Here is an 18,084-nt window from a genome sequence, read left to right on the forward strand (position 1 = left end):
CTACAAAGAAGAGTCCGCCGGCCATGGATAGGAGGTAGCACAGTCTACACTGGCGAATGTGGCGGTGCGCCTGTCGAGGTCGAACCCGATGTGCATGTTCTGCTGGGCGACGCTCCCCAAGACCATGCCCTGATCTCCCTTGGTGACCTCCACCAATGCCATGCACATCGTCCCCTCCCGCAGCATCACGAACGTGTTCTCCGCCTTGAGCGTCACCACCCCGCCGCCTCGCAGGCCCAGCTTCACCTCCGGGACAATCTTCCCGAACGCCGTCTCCCCCACCCGGGACACGTCGTAGCAAATAGGTATACCCTTGTCCGGCGACTTCACCCGCCGGAGCTTGATGCTCCGAGTCAGCTCCTCCACCATCGGGTCCAGCAGCTCTTTCACAAGTAACGTCAGGGTCGTGCCAGAGTCCACCACAATGCGGGCCCGCCGCGGCAACGGCAAGCTCCTGACCCCGATCCTGACGGACTCGAGCGCGATGGTGAGGTATGCGTCCACGTCGGAGTGGAGCAGCGGCGTGGTTGCTGCGCCCGGCTCCGTCACGGCGGCGCGGGCGCCCAAGTTGAGGATCGAGGGGGTGTTCACGAAGGACGGCACGAGGCAGTAGGAGAACCTCCGGCCGATCGATGTGGCCGCACCGAGCTGGTTGGCGAGGGAGAAGTTCCCGTCGCCGAGCCCAACCAGGCCGTCCCCGGTGAAGGAGCCTTTCGTGGACGTGGAGCAGCCCAAGTTGAAACGGGCCACCTGCAGCTGCGGACGGTCGCGGCACCCGACGCAGCCGCCTGGGGCGTCGTCGAAGGTCAAGGTCTCCGTGGAGAGGACGCCGCTGGTCTCCGAGCCGTCGGAGTAGGAGTAGACGTACTTGCAGTTGGACTTTGCGTCGCAGGACACGCCGGTGCCGGTGAACGCGTGGCACGTGCCGGAATGGCAGTCCACGCGGCCGAACGTCGACGACTTGGACGGGTTGAACACCACCCTCGGCGGCGCTCGCCGGGCGGCTTCGGGATGATCGGCGGTGCCGTCGCTGCTGCATTTCACCCACAAGAGATCGCTGCCGGTGTCGGCGAAGGCGAGCATCCGTGTAGGTGGCAACCCGATGTTGATGTACATGAGGAAGTCGAACGGCGGGATGGAGATGACCTCAGCCACGCCGCCGCCAGGAGAGCCAGTGCCGGCGGTGGCGGCGTACGAGCGTGCGAGTGCCGCGGCGCGCCCCGTGGAACGCCGCGCGGCCGCGAGCATGCGGTCATGCGGGGTGAGCGATGGGTCGTGGAACGGCGACTTGACGGAGTGGTCACGGTGGATGAGCTCGACGCTAAACCCGTCGCCACGGCCGACGTACGCCGTGCACCCGCACAGCTGCGCCGCCAGGAGGACGACGCCGGCGAGCAGGACAGCATGAGATGCCACACCCGTCATTTCTGCCCGAAATCCCAAGGATTAGCTTCACTGATCGAGTCGCGGGTGCCGCTGGTGCTGCGTACGTACGTATAATTATAAACGATGATGGTGATGCATAGATGGTAATTAGTAAATGGGGAGCCGAGACGAATGGGGCAAGTCATGATTTCATATGAATTGTGATTGACTGCAAAATAGTGCACACTCATGCATGCATGGGCAATGAATGGTGATCGCACATTAATTTGATTGGAGAGGGGATCATGCGGTTTCGATATTGCTAAAATTATGATTAGTGATTTCTTGTCAGTTTTGTACTGACCGTAATCCAGATCGACTGGCAAGACAGGGAGGCGGTCGATTCTTTTCCAATGCCTGCATGAGCATGACCCATCCCACATGCACACATTAGGTTTCAGATGCATCTAGTATACTAGTAGATCATTTGTCTTGTCACAAATTGTTCAAAAAGTTGTGTCGCCCCAATCCGTTACGAAAATGTTGATCTTCCGGACATCCTTCAATCCTTCCCGACCAAGCCTTCCTCCTTTCCGATAAAATACCTTGGGTTGTCTTTGTCCGTAAAGAGTCTAAAGAGAATTCACTACCAATCGCTCGGGGACAAGGTGGCGTGTCACCTCACTCCTTGGGTGGGGAGGCATATTGCGTTTGGCGGATCATGCGGTCTTGGTCAAGTCGCTCCTCACATTGATTGTTATCTACTACATGACGGTGTTAAAGTTACCAGTCGACTAGGGATGTAAACCAGGTCCCGTTTAATCCTGTTTAAAGTCCACTTATGATATGATAGTTCAAAAAGGTTTTCTGTTTGTTTAAGGAAAATGAACTACTCAAGCTAGCAAAAACTAACTAGACAGGATTGCGGTTGCCATTTATTTGCCACCTACATCCCTACAGTCGAGGTCAAGAAGATCGATGCCCTCGGACGGGCTTTCCTTTGGGCAGGTTGCAATAAGGTCACAGGTTGAAAATGCAAGATAAATTGGGAACAAGTGTGCAAGTCCAGGCTGCATGGTGGTCTTGGAATCCTAAATCTCTACAAGTTTGCCATTGCTCACTTGTAGTTTTGTAGAAACGTAATATGGTTTCTATATAATTAGTGATTACTTGTCAGTTTTGTAGAAGCGTAATATGATTAGTGATTGCTTGCAGGGAGGTGGTATTCTTTTCCGGTGATTCAACGGTAACTCTTTGAGAAAAGGCCAGGAATAAACTCATGGACAACCTGCATATGACCCCCATCCCACATGCACACCTTAGGGTTTTTCTTTTACATAGTACAATCGAAATCGCTCACACACACGAGCATACACTCACATCTATAAGCGCACACACGTACACCCTATCTCTACGAGCATCTCTGAAAGAATGAACCGGCAAATCATCATGAGATTGACAAAGTCGTCACAGACGTCTTCGTAGTCGTCGGGACCGTCTTCTCCTATTGTAGGCACATCTCTGCAAGGTCTGGAATGAATACAAGAAAATGCGAGCACCAATGTCAAGCCTAGAAATTAAAATCTGATGGGCTGGGGATACCACTGCCCTCGCCACACATTAGATTTCAAGTGTATCTAGTATACTACTCCCTTCATTCACTATTGTAAAATGTTTTGAATATTTTAATATAAACTATATATACGAACTGAAATGAGTGAACAAATACACCAAAACGTGCGTACATACATTTGATTTCAGAGAAAACTTATACAACTTAGTGAATAGATGGAGTAGATCATTGATGGCGCGCATTGCCGGGTTACAACGCCTGCCTATATTTATAGTAGAAAGACTGAATTTTCAAATAGGCAGGCATGATAAAAACATAAAGCACTAATGGATAGTTGTGAATGGTCCTTTTTTTTCTTGGGTCTAACCGGCTTAGAGTTGGGTTCACATTGCAGTGTTGCAATACATGCTAAGTAATGATTGATCATTTGTGCTAGGTTTGATAATGGATATGGTTTGGTAATAATCGTATTGTATAAATCTACATGCACATATCCATGAGGTGTCATCTTAAAACAAGAAATTGATAGCCCTTATAAGCATAGTCCAAGAAATTGTTGCAAATAAATTAGAGCCTTTTGAATACGGAAGATATGGGAATTTGTGACAAAATAGCATGGCCGAAACCTAAGCATTGTTCTAAATCAGATTTCTAAGCCACTCTATATGTTTTCATTTATGGGCGGAGCCAAATACAGATACTTAAGCAGCAACCCCGTGCCTTATACGCAACTACCATTCATTCCCACGCCGGTTACTGAATGGTAACTAAGGGTGTCCCCATGGATGCGGCTAAGTCGGTCTTCGTTTAGCCCCCCCCCCCCCCCCCCATTGAATGGTCTGAGAAGGAGGGAGATAAGCATTGTCACCACCGACCTCCACTTCGCACCTTCTCACCAATAATAAGAACCTTCCGTCCAAAGGAGGCATATGTTGGATGGTCGACTTCACTCAATATCAAGAAGATCACTAATATAAACATATAAAGAGGATACCAAATCATATTATCATACAATCGTAAGCCTACTAAGGTTCCTCCATATGCCCGAGAATTGGGGTAACTACTCGCACATCGCAGGATGAATCATGATAAATATGGTGGTAGCGTTAAAGTAATATGAGTGTGAATCCACACCGACTAATGTACTACAAAGAGATGGAGATGAAGTGGTGATGATGAAGCTGGATGGTGATGATGCCCCCTCAATGCGGTGATGTGGCGGCGGAGACCCTGAATCAACCCCCCTCTGGAATCCTTCAGAGGCTAGAGTTCTTCGTTCTGGATCTGTTTTCTGGTTCCGTGACATCTTTGATCTTCAATCCATCTGCACGGGGATGAAGTAGTTGACGAGGCGGAGGCGGCGGCAGGCGGTACGACCGCTGGTATGAGCACATGTGCTCGTACCATACGCCGTCTTTCGCTTTGGAGGATTTTGTATGAGCTTTTTCTTCTCTGATTTGTTTCACCCTTTTTATGGCGGTGTTTTATCACGTTAATTAACATGATTTTATCATCACAAATTGAGTTCTTTCCTTAATGTTCTAGATTATTCCCGTATATGATATCCCGGCGATTGCATACAAAAAGAAGTACACGAATGCAGTAAAGTCCAAAAAATCTTATACTATGGAACGAAATAAAATGTGTAAATCATCGCAAAAATTGGACTCATGACCACCACTGACGGGCCCAAACAAGTGCCACCACATGTAACAACTTAGTAGTGGTGGGCGTTTTCTGGCGCCCGCCACTGATTTGTATTTGTGCAAAAAAACCTTATCGAGCTATTTTTGTTTTATGGGTATATTTTTGTTTTCATTTTTTGTGGGGTTGAATTTAGTACTTAAGTACAGTCAGCTCAAACTATTGCCATTTTTTGAGTTAATTTATTATTTTTAAAGTATTAAATGAATGTCTAGCCAATAAAATGAGCAAACTGCTCTGTGATTAAAACACGATACACAGCTCAGGGTTATCTGCCTGCTGTGGAGATGGTGGAGTGAAAGGAACATGATTCGCCACGGCGAACGGAGGACTCCTGCGGACGTGTTTGCCAGCCAAATGATGATCAGTACCGCGGAATGGAATGAGTTCCATGCGAGTCCACCAAAGGCGCCGTCTCTGGACAAAGGTAGAGGGAAGCCGCCACCTCAGGATTGGATTATGATCAACCTGGATGCCTCTTTTCTTGCCGTGAACGGACAGGGGGGTTGGGGCTGCTTAGCCAGGGACATGCTTGGGGATGTCCTGTTCGCTGCAGCGGGACATCTTGCTAATCTTTCCACGGCTACATATGCTGAAGCTTTGGCCCTCATGAAAGCCATCAATTTAGCAGAAAGCTTTGGTATGGGACGGGTATTTTTCATGACTGACTGTCTACCCCTGAAGCAAGCGATGGAAGCCAACTTATCTGATCGAAGCAACCTCGGGTGCCTCTTCCGTGAGTCCAAGTATCTACTGCAGATGGGTTTCATTGAGTATAAGATTTTGTTCGAACGTCGCTCGTGTAATAAGCCAGCCCATCTGTTGGCTGGCCGTGGTGGTAGAATGGGCATTGGTAGTGACCATGTGTGGCTCACGAACCTGCCCCCTGATGTAATGTGTGCTGTGGCGGACGATTTGGTCCAGCCCACTAGCTAATGGAATGCATGGTGTTTCAGCTCAAAAAAAAAAAACACGATACACAGCTGAGAACTGAAAAGAATGAAACTTGGAATGGTGTCATAACGTGACCCCTATAGTGTGTGGTCAATATTTGAGATCATTACAGGAAAAACATGATGCACTTCGTGTACAAATTGAAGAGTCTCTCTTGAAATGTCAGAGTTTCTAACGGAAACTGTCAACTTTTGCAATGTTGAATATATACCAATGAAAGTCCCATGCTCAAATTTCCAACTATTTTGAGTTGATTTGACAATTTTAGAGCATTATATGAATTTCTAGCCATTAAAATGAGCAAAATGAAGTTCAATTTGAAAATATATGCAAATGAGGTCTGAAAAGAATGAAACTTGGCATGTTGTCATCACATGATCCACATAAGATGTGGTAAATTTTTTAGAGATTAGGGGGAAACTTGATGCACTTCGTGTACAAATTGAAGAGCTTTTTGTGAAGTATCAAGGTGTAAGGGCATATTTATCCCTAAGTGTTTTGGTGTTTGATGACAGCGTATTTGCGGACTAATCGTGTGCCTTGAGTATTCCAGACACTTCATTGCTAGGCACAAGACGGTTGGGTGCCCCTCGAAGACTGATGAAGACGGCGTCTTTTCTACATTTCTTTTTGATGGATTTGAGTCGTAGGAAAGCCGTACTATTAAGAGGGGGTCCGCGTTGGAAAGGTTTGTGTGTAATCATCACGTACACGTCTCCTTCTTGTCCCCTCCTTTTTCCTTGGAGCTTCCTCCGTTTTCTTGCCTCCCTTGTCTGGCTGCTGTGGTTGGTCACGGTAGTACTGCTCCCAGGAAAGCGGTAGTACCGTAGGCACCCGCGGTAGTACCGCGCGGTGGCACGGTAGTACTGCTCCCCTGGAGCCGCACTACCGCTGCCCACCAGGCTAGTGCCGCCCCTTCGCGGTAGTAGGGGCGGATGTAATTTTTTACATCCGCACCCACCGCGGTAGTACCGTTTTCGCCGCGCGGTAGTACCGCGCTATGCAGTCAGGCAGTAGTACCGTCCCTCGGCGGTACTACTATGTCGGGTTTTTGCTACTTCCGTTTCTTCGCGGAAGTAGGCACGGAAGTTTCCTTCCCTCTGGCTGGGGTTTTTTGCCTTGCGGTAGTACTGCATGGGGGGCGCGGTAGTACCGCGCTTGCGGAAGTACCGCCCCCAGTTCCTGCGCGTCCGTTTATCTTTACTTTCACTGGGGTTGCGTCAGCACCGTGGGTCGGTACGGTAGTACCACACAGCCGTGCGGCAGTACCGCTTGGTTGCAAGCTGTAGTACCGCGCGGCCTTGCGGTAGTACCGCTTGACAGGCGCGGTAGTACCGCTGGCCGCGGGCTGGTTGGTGGGTAACGGTTGGATCTTTGTCCCACACTATATAAGGGGTCCCCTTCTTCCCTGTTGACTCACCTCTTCCACCCCTAAGCTCCATTATTGCTCTAAGCTCCATTTTCGCCCGATCTCACTCCCTAGCCGACCAAACTTGTTGATTTGCTCGGGAGTGGTTGAGAAGGCCTTGATCTACACTTCCACCAAGAGATATTTGATTCCCCCCACTAATCCCTTGCGGATCTTGTTACTCTTGGGTGTTTGAGCATCCTAGACGGTTGAGGTCACCGCGAAGCCATAGTCCATTGTGGTGAAGCTTCGTGGTGTCGTTGGGAGCCTCCAATTGAGTTGTGGAGATTGCCCCAACCTAGTTTGTAAAGGTTCGGTCGCCGCCTCCAAGGGCACCAATAGTGGAATCATGACATCTCGCATTGTGTGAGGGCGTGAGGAGAATACGGTGGCCCTAGTGGCTTCTTGGGGAGCATTGTGCCTCCACACCGCTCCAACGGAGACGTACTTCCTCTCAAAGGGAAGGAACTTCGGCAACACATCCTCGTCTCCACCGTCTCCACTCTTGGTTATCTCGTGCCTTTACTTGTGCAAGCTTATTTGTTTCATATATCGTGCTTGCTTGTGTTCCTATCCTTGTTGCATCATATAGGTTGCTCACCTAGTTGCATATCTAGACAACCTTCTTTGATGCAAAGTTTAAATTGTTAAAGAAAAGTTAAAATTGTTAGTTGCCTATTCACCCGCCCTCTAGTCAACCATATCGATCCTTTCATAGGGTTTTCGAATGTAAAGAGTCGACTTTCGTAGAGAAATATTTTCTTTATACATCATTTCTTTGATAATTTTTATGTTCAATGTATACCACTGAAAGTCCCATGGTCAAATTTAGGACAATTATGAGTTGATTTGATGATTTTAGGGCATTATTTGAATTTCTAGCGATTTAGATGAGAAAAATGCTATTCAATTCAAAATATATGCGCAAATAAGGTCTGAAAGGGATGACACTTGACATGATGTCATTATGTGACCCCTCTAGGGCGTGGTAAAATTTGAGGGCGTTACCGAAAAAACTTGATGCACTTTGTGGACAAACTGAAGTGCCTCTCAAGAAGTGTCAGTGTTTCGAACGAAGAAGAGAATTCTTTTATTTATACACCATTTCTCCGTTAAACTTTTTCTACATTGAATATACACCATTGAAAGTCTCATGCTCAAATCGGGACTATTCTGGGTTGATTCAATAATTTCAAAGCATTACACGAATGGCATTGAAATAAGCAAAAGGCTCTTCACTTCAAAAAAACATATCGAATGTTGTCATAAAAGGATGAAACTTGGCATCATATCATTATATGATTCCTAGAACCCGCCTCGCCGCCCGCTAGTTTCTTCTGAACGTTGCCGGCAGATAGTTACGCCTCCACCGCCTTGCAAGTGTTCGACGGTTTGCCTACGTGAGTTTTTTTGGTCTCATTTTGTTTTGGCCAATTGAATTCAACCAAACCATTGCAATTGAAGATGAAGCGACTTTTATCATGCTATTTACTTCATTTGAAACTTTTGGTGTGTTTGAATTTCAATAACTTAGTTTGTAAACTATGAATTCATAATATCCGTGAACTGCGTGAACTACGTGAACCTTAATTGTTATGTTTGGTTTTTAAGATGTGTGCTAATATGTAGTTGAAACGGATTAAGTAAACTAGAATTGGAATAATCTGGGGGAAACAAAATTTTACACCGCTAAATTTAGGGATTGGTTAGAAACAACGAAACCTGAGGAGTAAAATACTCCACTGAGGTTTACCCGGCTGTTTACCCCTCTAAAATATACAAACAACCAAAATTTAGTGGGAAAGCTTTGACTGGGCTTGTTGGATCTTCTTTTTTTTGTCGTTTTAAGAGGAGAATAATATTTTGAGAGTGATTTTTCTATATCCTGTATGTAGATCATCCGTGATTTCTTTGATATTCATGCTAGTTGTTTATTTGTTGTTAAAATTTATTTTGTTTCATAATGTTTCTTTTCTTTTCTTATTTCAATGTGTACATCATGTTTCATTGTTTATTGACAAAAAAAATAATGCACTAGCTTCAGATTAGTTTGATGATACACAAGGAAACATTGTGATTCACTTTGGAACGAGAGAAAAGCATTATGATTCACTTCGAAACATGAAAAATTTTGACAACAACAAAATAAAGGTAGCATGAATCTCATTTCTTGTAATGTTTTTATATATTTTGCAGATGCATGCGATCGCAAGCAAATATGTCAAAAAATAATGCACTCGCTTCAGATTAGTTTGATGATTCACCATGGTACACAACAAAACATTATGATTCACCTTGGAACCAGAGAGAAACCTGATGTAACACTTTGAAACATGACATATTTGGACAACACAACAAAAAAAGTAGTATGAATCTCATATATAGTAACCATGAACAGTAGATTTCCGTGCATGATAGAACCTCATTTCTCGTAATGTTTTATATATTTTGTAGATGCATGCGATCGCAAGCAAATAATAAATCTCCCCTTGTCTAAAAATGCCAACTAGTAATGCTGATTAGATATGCAGAGAGCCGGAGGGGGAGGGAGCTGCGGAGGACCTTTTGGGCCTCGGCCTTGGCACTTTTTACACTCTCGAGGGCCGCGGCAAGCTCAGACTCCCGCGTCTTGGAGTCAAGCTCCAACGCCTCGTGCTTCGCCACAAGAGCCTGGAGCTCTTGTTGCACCTCGGCCACCCGAGCCTCGTGCTTCTCTCGCTCGGTGCGCTCCTTGGCCGCTGTATCTTCGGCCTTGGCCAGCGCTTGCTTCAGGGTCGCCACCTCGGCCGTGGCCCTTGGCAAACATACAATGATCCTGTCATTTTGCAATCGCGTCCTTTTTTATATATACATATCTATAGACGGGGTATTACTTACCCTTGTTCTCCTCGAGCTGCCTCTTGGCAAGGCCGAGCTCTTTCTTGGACCCCTCAAGGTCCTACTTCAGTACGGCGACCTCCGTAGTTAGTGCGGTGGACGCCAGCAGCGAAGCCTGCATATGCATATTGACATACTTATATTAGACTCCTGCGATTTTATTTGATCCTCTGTTCGGCTTTTATTTGTGAACACCGAACAAAGCATCAGGGGCTACTGTCTATGCGGTAATATTTCTACTACATTTTAAAACACTTACCTCAAAGCCTGTTAGAAGGCTGGCATAGGCTTCAGTCAATCCGCTCTTGGCGGACTGAATCTTCTGGATCACCGCACTCATGATAGTGCGGTGCTCCTCGTCGATGGAAGCGCTGTGAAGCGCTTCCAGCAGATTGTCCGGTGCCTCTGGATGGACAGAGGTCACCGGCACATGCGTCTTGCCCCTCTTAGAAGGAGACCGCCTGCCCGAGCCCGGAACCGCTAGAGGGTCCGGCACGGTGTTCGGCTGAGGGCCGAACTCGGAGCTCTCGGGGGCCCCGTCCCCGCGGCTCCCGCAGCCGGAAGGTCGCCTTGAGGCGCCTCCAGGACTGTCTCCCTTCGATCCTGTGCCTCTTGAGACAACACCTCGGCGTCGTCGACATGATGAGGGGAGGTGGCGGTCGGGACTGGATCGCTATCCATGTCCGACAAGCCCAAGGAGCCGTCCGATGATACATCGATACTGGCTCGTGGCGGCCTGCATAATCACGTTCGGCATTAGGGAAAGCAGTGCGACAAAGGAATCCTAGGAGTTACTCTGGTATCCGAATACTTACGATCTCCCCGGGGGCTTGACCCTGGGCAACCACTCGTCTTCGCCTTCATCGGCGGTGGTGGAACTGTCCGGAAGGAGAGTCCTTCCCTTCTTGGACCCTTCGGCCTCCCCGGTTGGGCGGCCTTCCTTTTCTTGTCTCTCCTAGTCGGTGGGGGAGCATCTTCTTCTTCCTCTTCCTCGTCTTCAGGGGAAGAGTGCGCCGCAGAGTCATCAGACGGTGAGTCCGACGACGCCTGGCGTCGGGAACTCTTTCGAGTTCCCTTGGCCTTCTTGGTCTTCTCCGGCACCTTATAAGGGGCCGGAGTCAGCATCTTCGCCAGAAGAGCGTCTGCGGGGCCTTCGGGCAAAGGAGCCAGACAGTCGATCTGTCCGGCCATCTTCTGCCAGTCCTGTCAAAGGTACTGGAGTTTAGATCCCGCATAGAGTCAATCTATATATAAAAAAATAAGTATCCTGTGAGAGGTAAAACAGCTTACCGCACTGGCTTGTCGCTTCGCGCTGAATCCGCGATCCTCAGTAATAGGGGGAGGGACCTCGACACTTTTGAACAGCACCCTCCAGGCGTCTTCATGAGTCGTGTCGAAGAGCCTGCTCAGAGTTCGGTGCTGCGCCGGATTGAACTCCCACAAGTTGAACTCCCGTTGTTGGCACGGGAGTATCCGGTGGATGAGCATAATTTGGACTATGTTGACAAGCTTGAGCTTCTTGTCCACCATGTTTTGAATACATGTTTGGAGTCCGGTCAGCTCTTTCGAATTACCCCAGGACATGCCCTTCTCTTTCCAGGAGGTGAGCCGCATGGGGATGCCAGATCGGAACTCGGGGGCCGCTACCCATGCGGGGTCGCGCGGCTCAGTGATATAGAACCACCCCGATTGCCACCCCTTTATGGTTTCCACAAAGGAGCCCTCGAGCCATGCTATGTTGGGCATCTTTCCCACCATGGCGCCTCCGCACTCCGCCTGGCGGCCGCCCACCACCTTCGGATTGACATTGAAGGTCTTCAGCCATAAGCCGAAGTGGGGCTTGATGCGGAGGAAGGCTTCGCACACAACGATAAACGACGAGATGTTGAGGATGAAGTTCGGGGCCAAATCGTGGAAATACAGGCCGTAATAAAACATGAGCCCCGGACGAAGGGATGGAGAGGGAACCCTAGTCCGCGGAGGAAATGGGTGAGGAATACTACCCTCTCATGGGGCCTGGGGGTGGGGATGAGCTGCCCCTCATCTGGGAGCCGGTGCGCGATGCCGTCGGGCAGGTATCCGGCTCTCCTCAGTTTCTTGATGTCTCCCTCCGTGACGGAGGAGACCATCCACTTGCCTCCCGCTCCGGACATGACTGGAGAAGGTCGAGGTGGGATGTGCGGACTTGGGCGCTAGAGCTCGAGTGTGCGAAAACGGATGGGTAAGGGAGGAAGAAGGCGTGGATAGAAAGGTGAATCCTTATCCCTTTATATGGGCGGACGAAACTAAGCGTCCCCACTTGCCTGGTAAAACTCGCTTATCTCCCAAGCGCCGCAATTGATGGCGCGGTTGGGTTACCCACGCCCGTATTGATGAGAATCCCGTAATAAGGGGACACGATCTCTGCTTTGACAAGACGTGTCGAAAAACTCCCTCGCGTTATGCGTGGGGCTGGTTAAAAGAAACGGTTTGAATAATCACCGGGCCGTGACATAACGTCATGTTGCCAAAACAAGCCAGCAAATTAGATCTGCAAAAATATTATTCTCTCTATGGTGGAATGTGGAACTTATTTTGCAGGGTCGGACACTATCCTCGTATTCAAATTCTTCTGCGGTGTATACGGAGAAGGAACCCGCCTTGCAATGCCGAAGACAATACTGCGCGCTGGACTCATCGTCATTGAAGCCTGGTTCAGGGGCTACTGAGGGAGTCCTGAATTAGGGGGTCTCCGGACAGCCGGACTATCTCCATTGGCCGGACTATTAGACTATGAAGATACAAGATTGAAGACTTCGTCTCGTGTCCGGCTGGGACTCTACTTGGCGTGGAAGGCAAGCTAGGCAGTACGGATATGGATATCTCCTCCTTTGTAACCGACCTTGTGTAACCCTAACCCTCTCCGGTGTCTATATAAACCGAAGGGTTTTAGTCCGTAGGACAACAACCATAACATACAATCATACCATAGGCTAGCTTCTAGGGTTTAGCCTCTCTGATCTCGTGGTAGATCTACTCTTGTACTACCCATATCATCAATATTAATCAAGCAGGACGTAGGGTTTTACCTTCATCAAGAGGGCCCGAACCTGGGTAAAACATCGTGCCCCCTGCCTCCTGTTACCATCCGTCCTAGACGCACAGTTCGGGACCCCCTACCCGAGATCCGCCGGTTTTGACACCGACAGAGGCATATGTTGGATGGTCGACTTCACTCAATATCAAGAAGATCACTAATATAAACATATAAAGAGGATACCAAATCATATTATCATACAATCGTAAGCCTACTAAGGTTCCTCCATATGCCCGAGAATTGGGGTAACTACTCGCACATCGCAGGATGAATCATGATAAATATGGTGGTAGCGTTAAAGTAATATGAGTGTGAATCCACACCAACTAATGTACTACAAAGAGATGGAGATGAAGTGGTGATGATGAAGCTGGATGGTGATGATGCCTTTTCAATGTGGTGATGTGGCGGCGGAGACCCTGAATCAACCTCCCTCTAGAATCCTTCAGAGGCTAGAGTTCTTCGTTCTGGATCTGTTTTCTGGTTCCGTGACATCTTTGATCTTCAATCCATCTGCACGGGGCTGAAGTAGTTGACGACGCGGAGGCGGCGGCAGGCGGTACGACCGCTGGTACGAGCACATGTGCTTGTACCATACGCCGTCTTTCGCTTTGGAGGATTTTGTATGAGCTTTTTATTCTCCGATTTGTTTCACCCTTTTTTATGGCAGTGTTTTATCAAGATAATTAACATGATTTTATCACCATAAATTGAGTTCTTTCCTTAATGTTCTAGATTATTCCCGTATATGATATCCTGGCGATTGCATACAAAAAGAAGTACACGAATGCAGTAAAGTCTAAAAAATCTTATACTATGGAATGAAATAAAATGTGCAAATCATCACAAAAATTGGACTCATGACCACCACTGACGGGCCCAAACAAGTGCCACCACATGTAACAACTTAGTAGTGGCGGGCGCTTTCTGGCGCCCGCCACTGATTTGCATTTGTGCAAAAAAAACCTTATCGAGCTATTTTTGTTTTATGGGTATATTTTTGTTTCCATTTTTTGTGGGGTTGAATTTAGTACGTAAGTACAGTCATGTCAAACTATTGCCATTTTTTGAGTTAATTTATTATTTTTAAAGTATTAAATGAATGTCTAGCCAATAAAATGAGCAAACTGCTCTGTGATTAAAACACGATACACAACTAAGGACTGAAAAGAATGAAACTTGGAATGGTGTCATAACGTGACCCCTATAGTATGTGGTCAAAATTTGAGATCATTACAGGAAAAACATGATGCACTTCGTGTACAAATTGAAGAGTCTCTCTTGAAATATCAGAGTTTCTATCGGAAACTGTCAACTTTTGCAATGTTGAATATATACCAATGAAAGTCCCATGCTCAAATTTCCAACTATTTTGAGTTGATTTGACAATTTTAGAGCAGTATATGAATTTCTAGCCATCAAAATGAGCAAAATGAAGTTCAATTCGAAAATATATGCAAATGAGGTATGAAAAGAATGAAACTTGGCATGTTGTCATCACATGATCCACATAAGATATCGTAAATTTTTTAGAGATTAGGGGGGAAACTTGATGCACTTGGTGTACAAATTGAAGAGCTTTTTGTGAAGTATCAGGGTTTTTGAATGTAAAGAGTTGACTTTCATAGAGAAATATTTTCTTTATACATCATTTCTTTGATAATTTTTTATGTTCAATGTATACCACTGAAAGTCCCATGGTCAAATTTAGGACAATTATGGGTTGATTTGACGATTTTAGGGCATTATTTGAATTTCTAGCGATTCAGATGAGAAAAATGCTATTCAATTCAAAATATATGCGCAAATAAGGTCTGAAAGGGATGGCACTTGACATGATGTCATTATGTGACCCCTCTAGGGCGTGGTAAAATTTGAGGGCTTTACCGGAAAAACTTGATGCACTTTGTGTACAAACTAAAGTGCCTCTCAAGAAGGGTCAGTGTTTCGAACGAAGAGAATTATTTTATTTATACACCATTTCTCCGTTAAACTTTTTCTACATTGAATATACACCATTTAAAGTCTCATGCTCAAATCGGGACTATTCTGGGTTGATTCAATAATTTCAAAGCATTACATGAATGCCATTGAAATGAGCGAAAGGCTCTTCACTTCAAAAAAACATATCGAATGTTGTCAGAAAAGGACGAAACTTGGCATCATATCATTATATGATTCCTAGAACCCGCCTCGCCGCCCGCTAGTTTCTTCTGAACGTTGCCGGCAGATTGTTACGCCTCCACCACCTTGCAAGTGTTCGACGGTTTGCCTACGTGAGTTTTTTTTGGTCTCATTTTGTTTTGGCCAATTGAATTCAACCAAACCATTACAATTGAAGATGAAGCGGCTTTTATCATGCTATTTACTTCATTTGAAACTTTTGGTGTGTTTGAATTTCAATAACTTAGTTTGTAAACTATGAATTCATAATATCCGTGAACTGCACGAACTGCGTGAACCTTAATTATTATGTTTGGTTTTTAAGATGTGTGCTAATATGTAGTTGAAACGGATTAAGTAAACTAGAATTGGAATAATCTAGGGGAAACAAAATTTTACTCCGCTAAATTTAGGGATCGGTTAGAAACAACGAAAACTGAGGAGTAAAATACTCCACTGAGGTTTACCCGGCTGTTTACCCCTCTAAAATTTACAAACAACCAAAATTTAGTGGGCAATCTTCGACTGGGCTTGTTGGATCTTTTTTTTGTCGTTTTAAGAGGAGAATAATATTTTCAGAGTGATTTTTCTATATCATGTATGTAGATCATCCGTGATTGCTTTGATAGTCATGCTAGTTGTTTATTTGTTGTTAAAATTTATTTTGTTTCATAATGTTTCTTTTCTTTTCTTATTGCAATGTGTACATCATGTTTCATTGTTTATTGACAAAAAAAAATGCACTCGCTTCAGATTAGTTTGATGATACACAAGGAAACATTGTGATTTCACTTTGGAACGAGAGAAAAGCATTATGATTCACTTCGAAACATGACAAATTTTGACAACAACAAAAGAAAGGTAGCATGAATCTCATTTCTTGTAATGTTTTTATATATTTTGCAGATGCATGCGATAGCAAGCAAATATGTCAAAAAATAATGCACTCGCTTCAGATTAGTTTGATGATACACCATGGTACACAACAAAACATTATGATTCACCTTGGAACCAGAGAGAAACCTGATGTAACACTTTGAAACATGACAGATTTGGACAGCACAACAAAAAAAAGTAGTATGAATCTCATATATAGTAACCATGAACAGTAGATTGCCGTGCATGATAGAATCTCATTTCTTGTAATGTTTTATATATTTTGCAGATGCATGCGATCGCAAGCAAATAATAAATCTCCCCTTGTCTAAAAATGCCAACTAGTAATGCTGATTAGATATGCAGAGAGCCGGAGGGGGAGGGGGCTGCGGAGGACCTGGCGCAGTCTGCTGCGGCGAAGGTCACGGTGCCCTTGTCGAGGTCATAGCCGACGTGCATGTTCTGCTGCGCGATATTCCCGATGATGGACACAGGCGTAGACTGCTCAGACGCCGCCGCCACCGCCAAGCACACAGTCCCCTCCTGCACCTCCACGAACGTGTTCTCCGCCTTCAGCGTGACCGTCGCGCCGCCGCCCAGCCCCAGCGTCACATCAGGGATCATCGCCGCCACCCGCCCCTTCCGTACCCCGCTCACGTCGAAGCACAGTGGCAGGAGCTCTTCCGGCGACTTCGCCGGCGGGAGCTTGACCCTCCGGGTCAGCTCTCCCACCAATGGGTCCAGAAGATCGTTCGCCAGGTACGTCAGCGTCGTGCCGGAGTAGACGATGACGGGGGACTCCTGCGGCGCCTCGAAGGTCTTGTTCCCGATCTTGACGGACTGGAGATCGACGGTGTAGTAGGCCTTCACTTCAGATGGGATCAGCGGTGTCGTCGCCGCGCCCGGCTCCGTCACGGTGGCACGGGGGCCGAAGTTGAGCACGGAGGAGGCGTTGATGGAGTAGGGCACGAGGCAGTAGGAGAACCTCCGGCCGAGCGATGTGTCTGCGCCTAACTGATTGACGAGGGAGAGGTCGCCGCCGCCGAGCCCGACGAGGCCGTCCCCGATGAACGAGCCGATCATGGTCGTGGAGCAGCCGAAGTTGACGTTGGCCACGCGTATCTTCCCATCGCCGCGGGTGCCTTGGTCGTCGGCGAAGGTGAAGGTCTCCGTGGAGAGGAGGCCGCTCGTCTGGGAGCCGTCGCCGTAGGAGTAGAGATACCTGCACTTGGAGTCGGGGCAGGAGGCATCGGGGAGCGCGCGGCATGCGCCGGAGCCACAGCTCACGAGACTGAACGTCGTCGAATTGGAGGAGTTAAACTGGACGCCCGGCGGCGGCGCGGACGAGGGCGCGGGGGCGCGAGCGGGAGCGGGCGCATGGGCGTGGCGGGCTGCCGCGAGACCAGGAGCGCCGGCTCCGCTGCTGCAGTTGAGCCAGATGAGGTCGCTACCGGTGTCGGCGATGGCGAGCATGCGGGTGGGCGGCGTGCCCACGTTCACGGCCATCAGGTACTCGAAGGGCCTGGAGGTGAGCTCGGAGACGGCGCCGTCGGCTGACGGTGCGTCGGCGCGGCCGTAGGAGCGCGAGAGCGCAGCGCGCGGCCTCGAGCACGCGGGCGGGCGCGGTGAGCGACGGGTCACGGTACGGCGACTTGACGGAGTCACGGTGGATGAACTCCACGCTGAACCCATCGCCGCCGACGTACGCCGTGCACAAGAACACGTGCGCCGTCAGGACGACGCCAACGAGCAGGAGAGCGCGGGAGGTCGTCGTCCCAGGCATTGTGTGCTGAACTGCTGACTCAACTGCGGGATTGCTTTGCCAATGGTGTGTAGCTGCTGCTGCTATGCAGAGTATTAATAGGGGAATTGGCGTACGATTAAAATGGTAAGTTGATTAATGGGGAGACGAATGGGGCAAGTCGGTATATGGTATGACCTGTGATTGCGCCATCAGCCAGCTTCTTGCTAGTTATTCCCACGCACTTCTTGGGCAATATTTTGTGCTACTCCCAGATTTCAGCTGTTTTAACATTGAAAATGCCAATATTTTATGTAAGATTAATTAACATTCATAATGGCAATGTT

General features: G+C 47.7%; 1 protein-coding gene and 1 pseudogene across 1 annotated transcript; both read right to left on the reverse strand.

Moving 5' to 3' along the window:
- LOC125546692 (putative aspartic protease At2g35615) lies at nt 1–1,425 on the reverse strand. The gene has a single exon (XM_048710857.1). The coding sequence runs from the start codon at nt 1,423–1,425 to the stop codon at nt 1–3; it is 1,425 nt and encodes a 474-aa protein (XP_048566814.1).
- A 14,925-nt stretch (nt 1,426–16,350) lies between these two features.
- LOC147978725 (aspartic proteinase CDR1-like) lies at nt 16,351–17,779 on the reverse strand (annotated as a pseudogene).
- Between the last annotated feature and the right edge of the window lie 305 nt (nt 17,780–18,084).

The sequence above is a fragment of the Triticum urartu genome, chromosome 3A (genome assembly GCF_056163025.1).
Source record: "Triticum urartu cultivar PI428250 chromosome 3A, HENAU_Tu73, whole genome shotgun sequence".
NCBI lineage: Eukaryota > Viridiplantae > Streptophyta > Magnoliopsida > Poales > Poaceae > Triticum > Triticum urartu.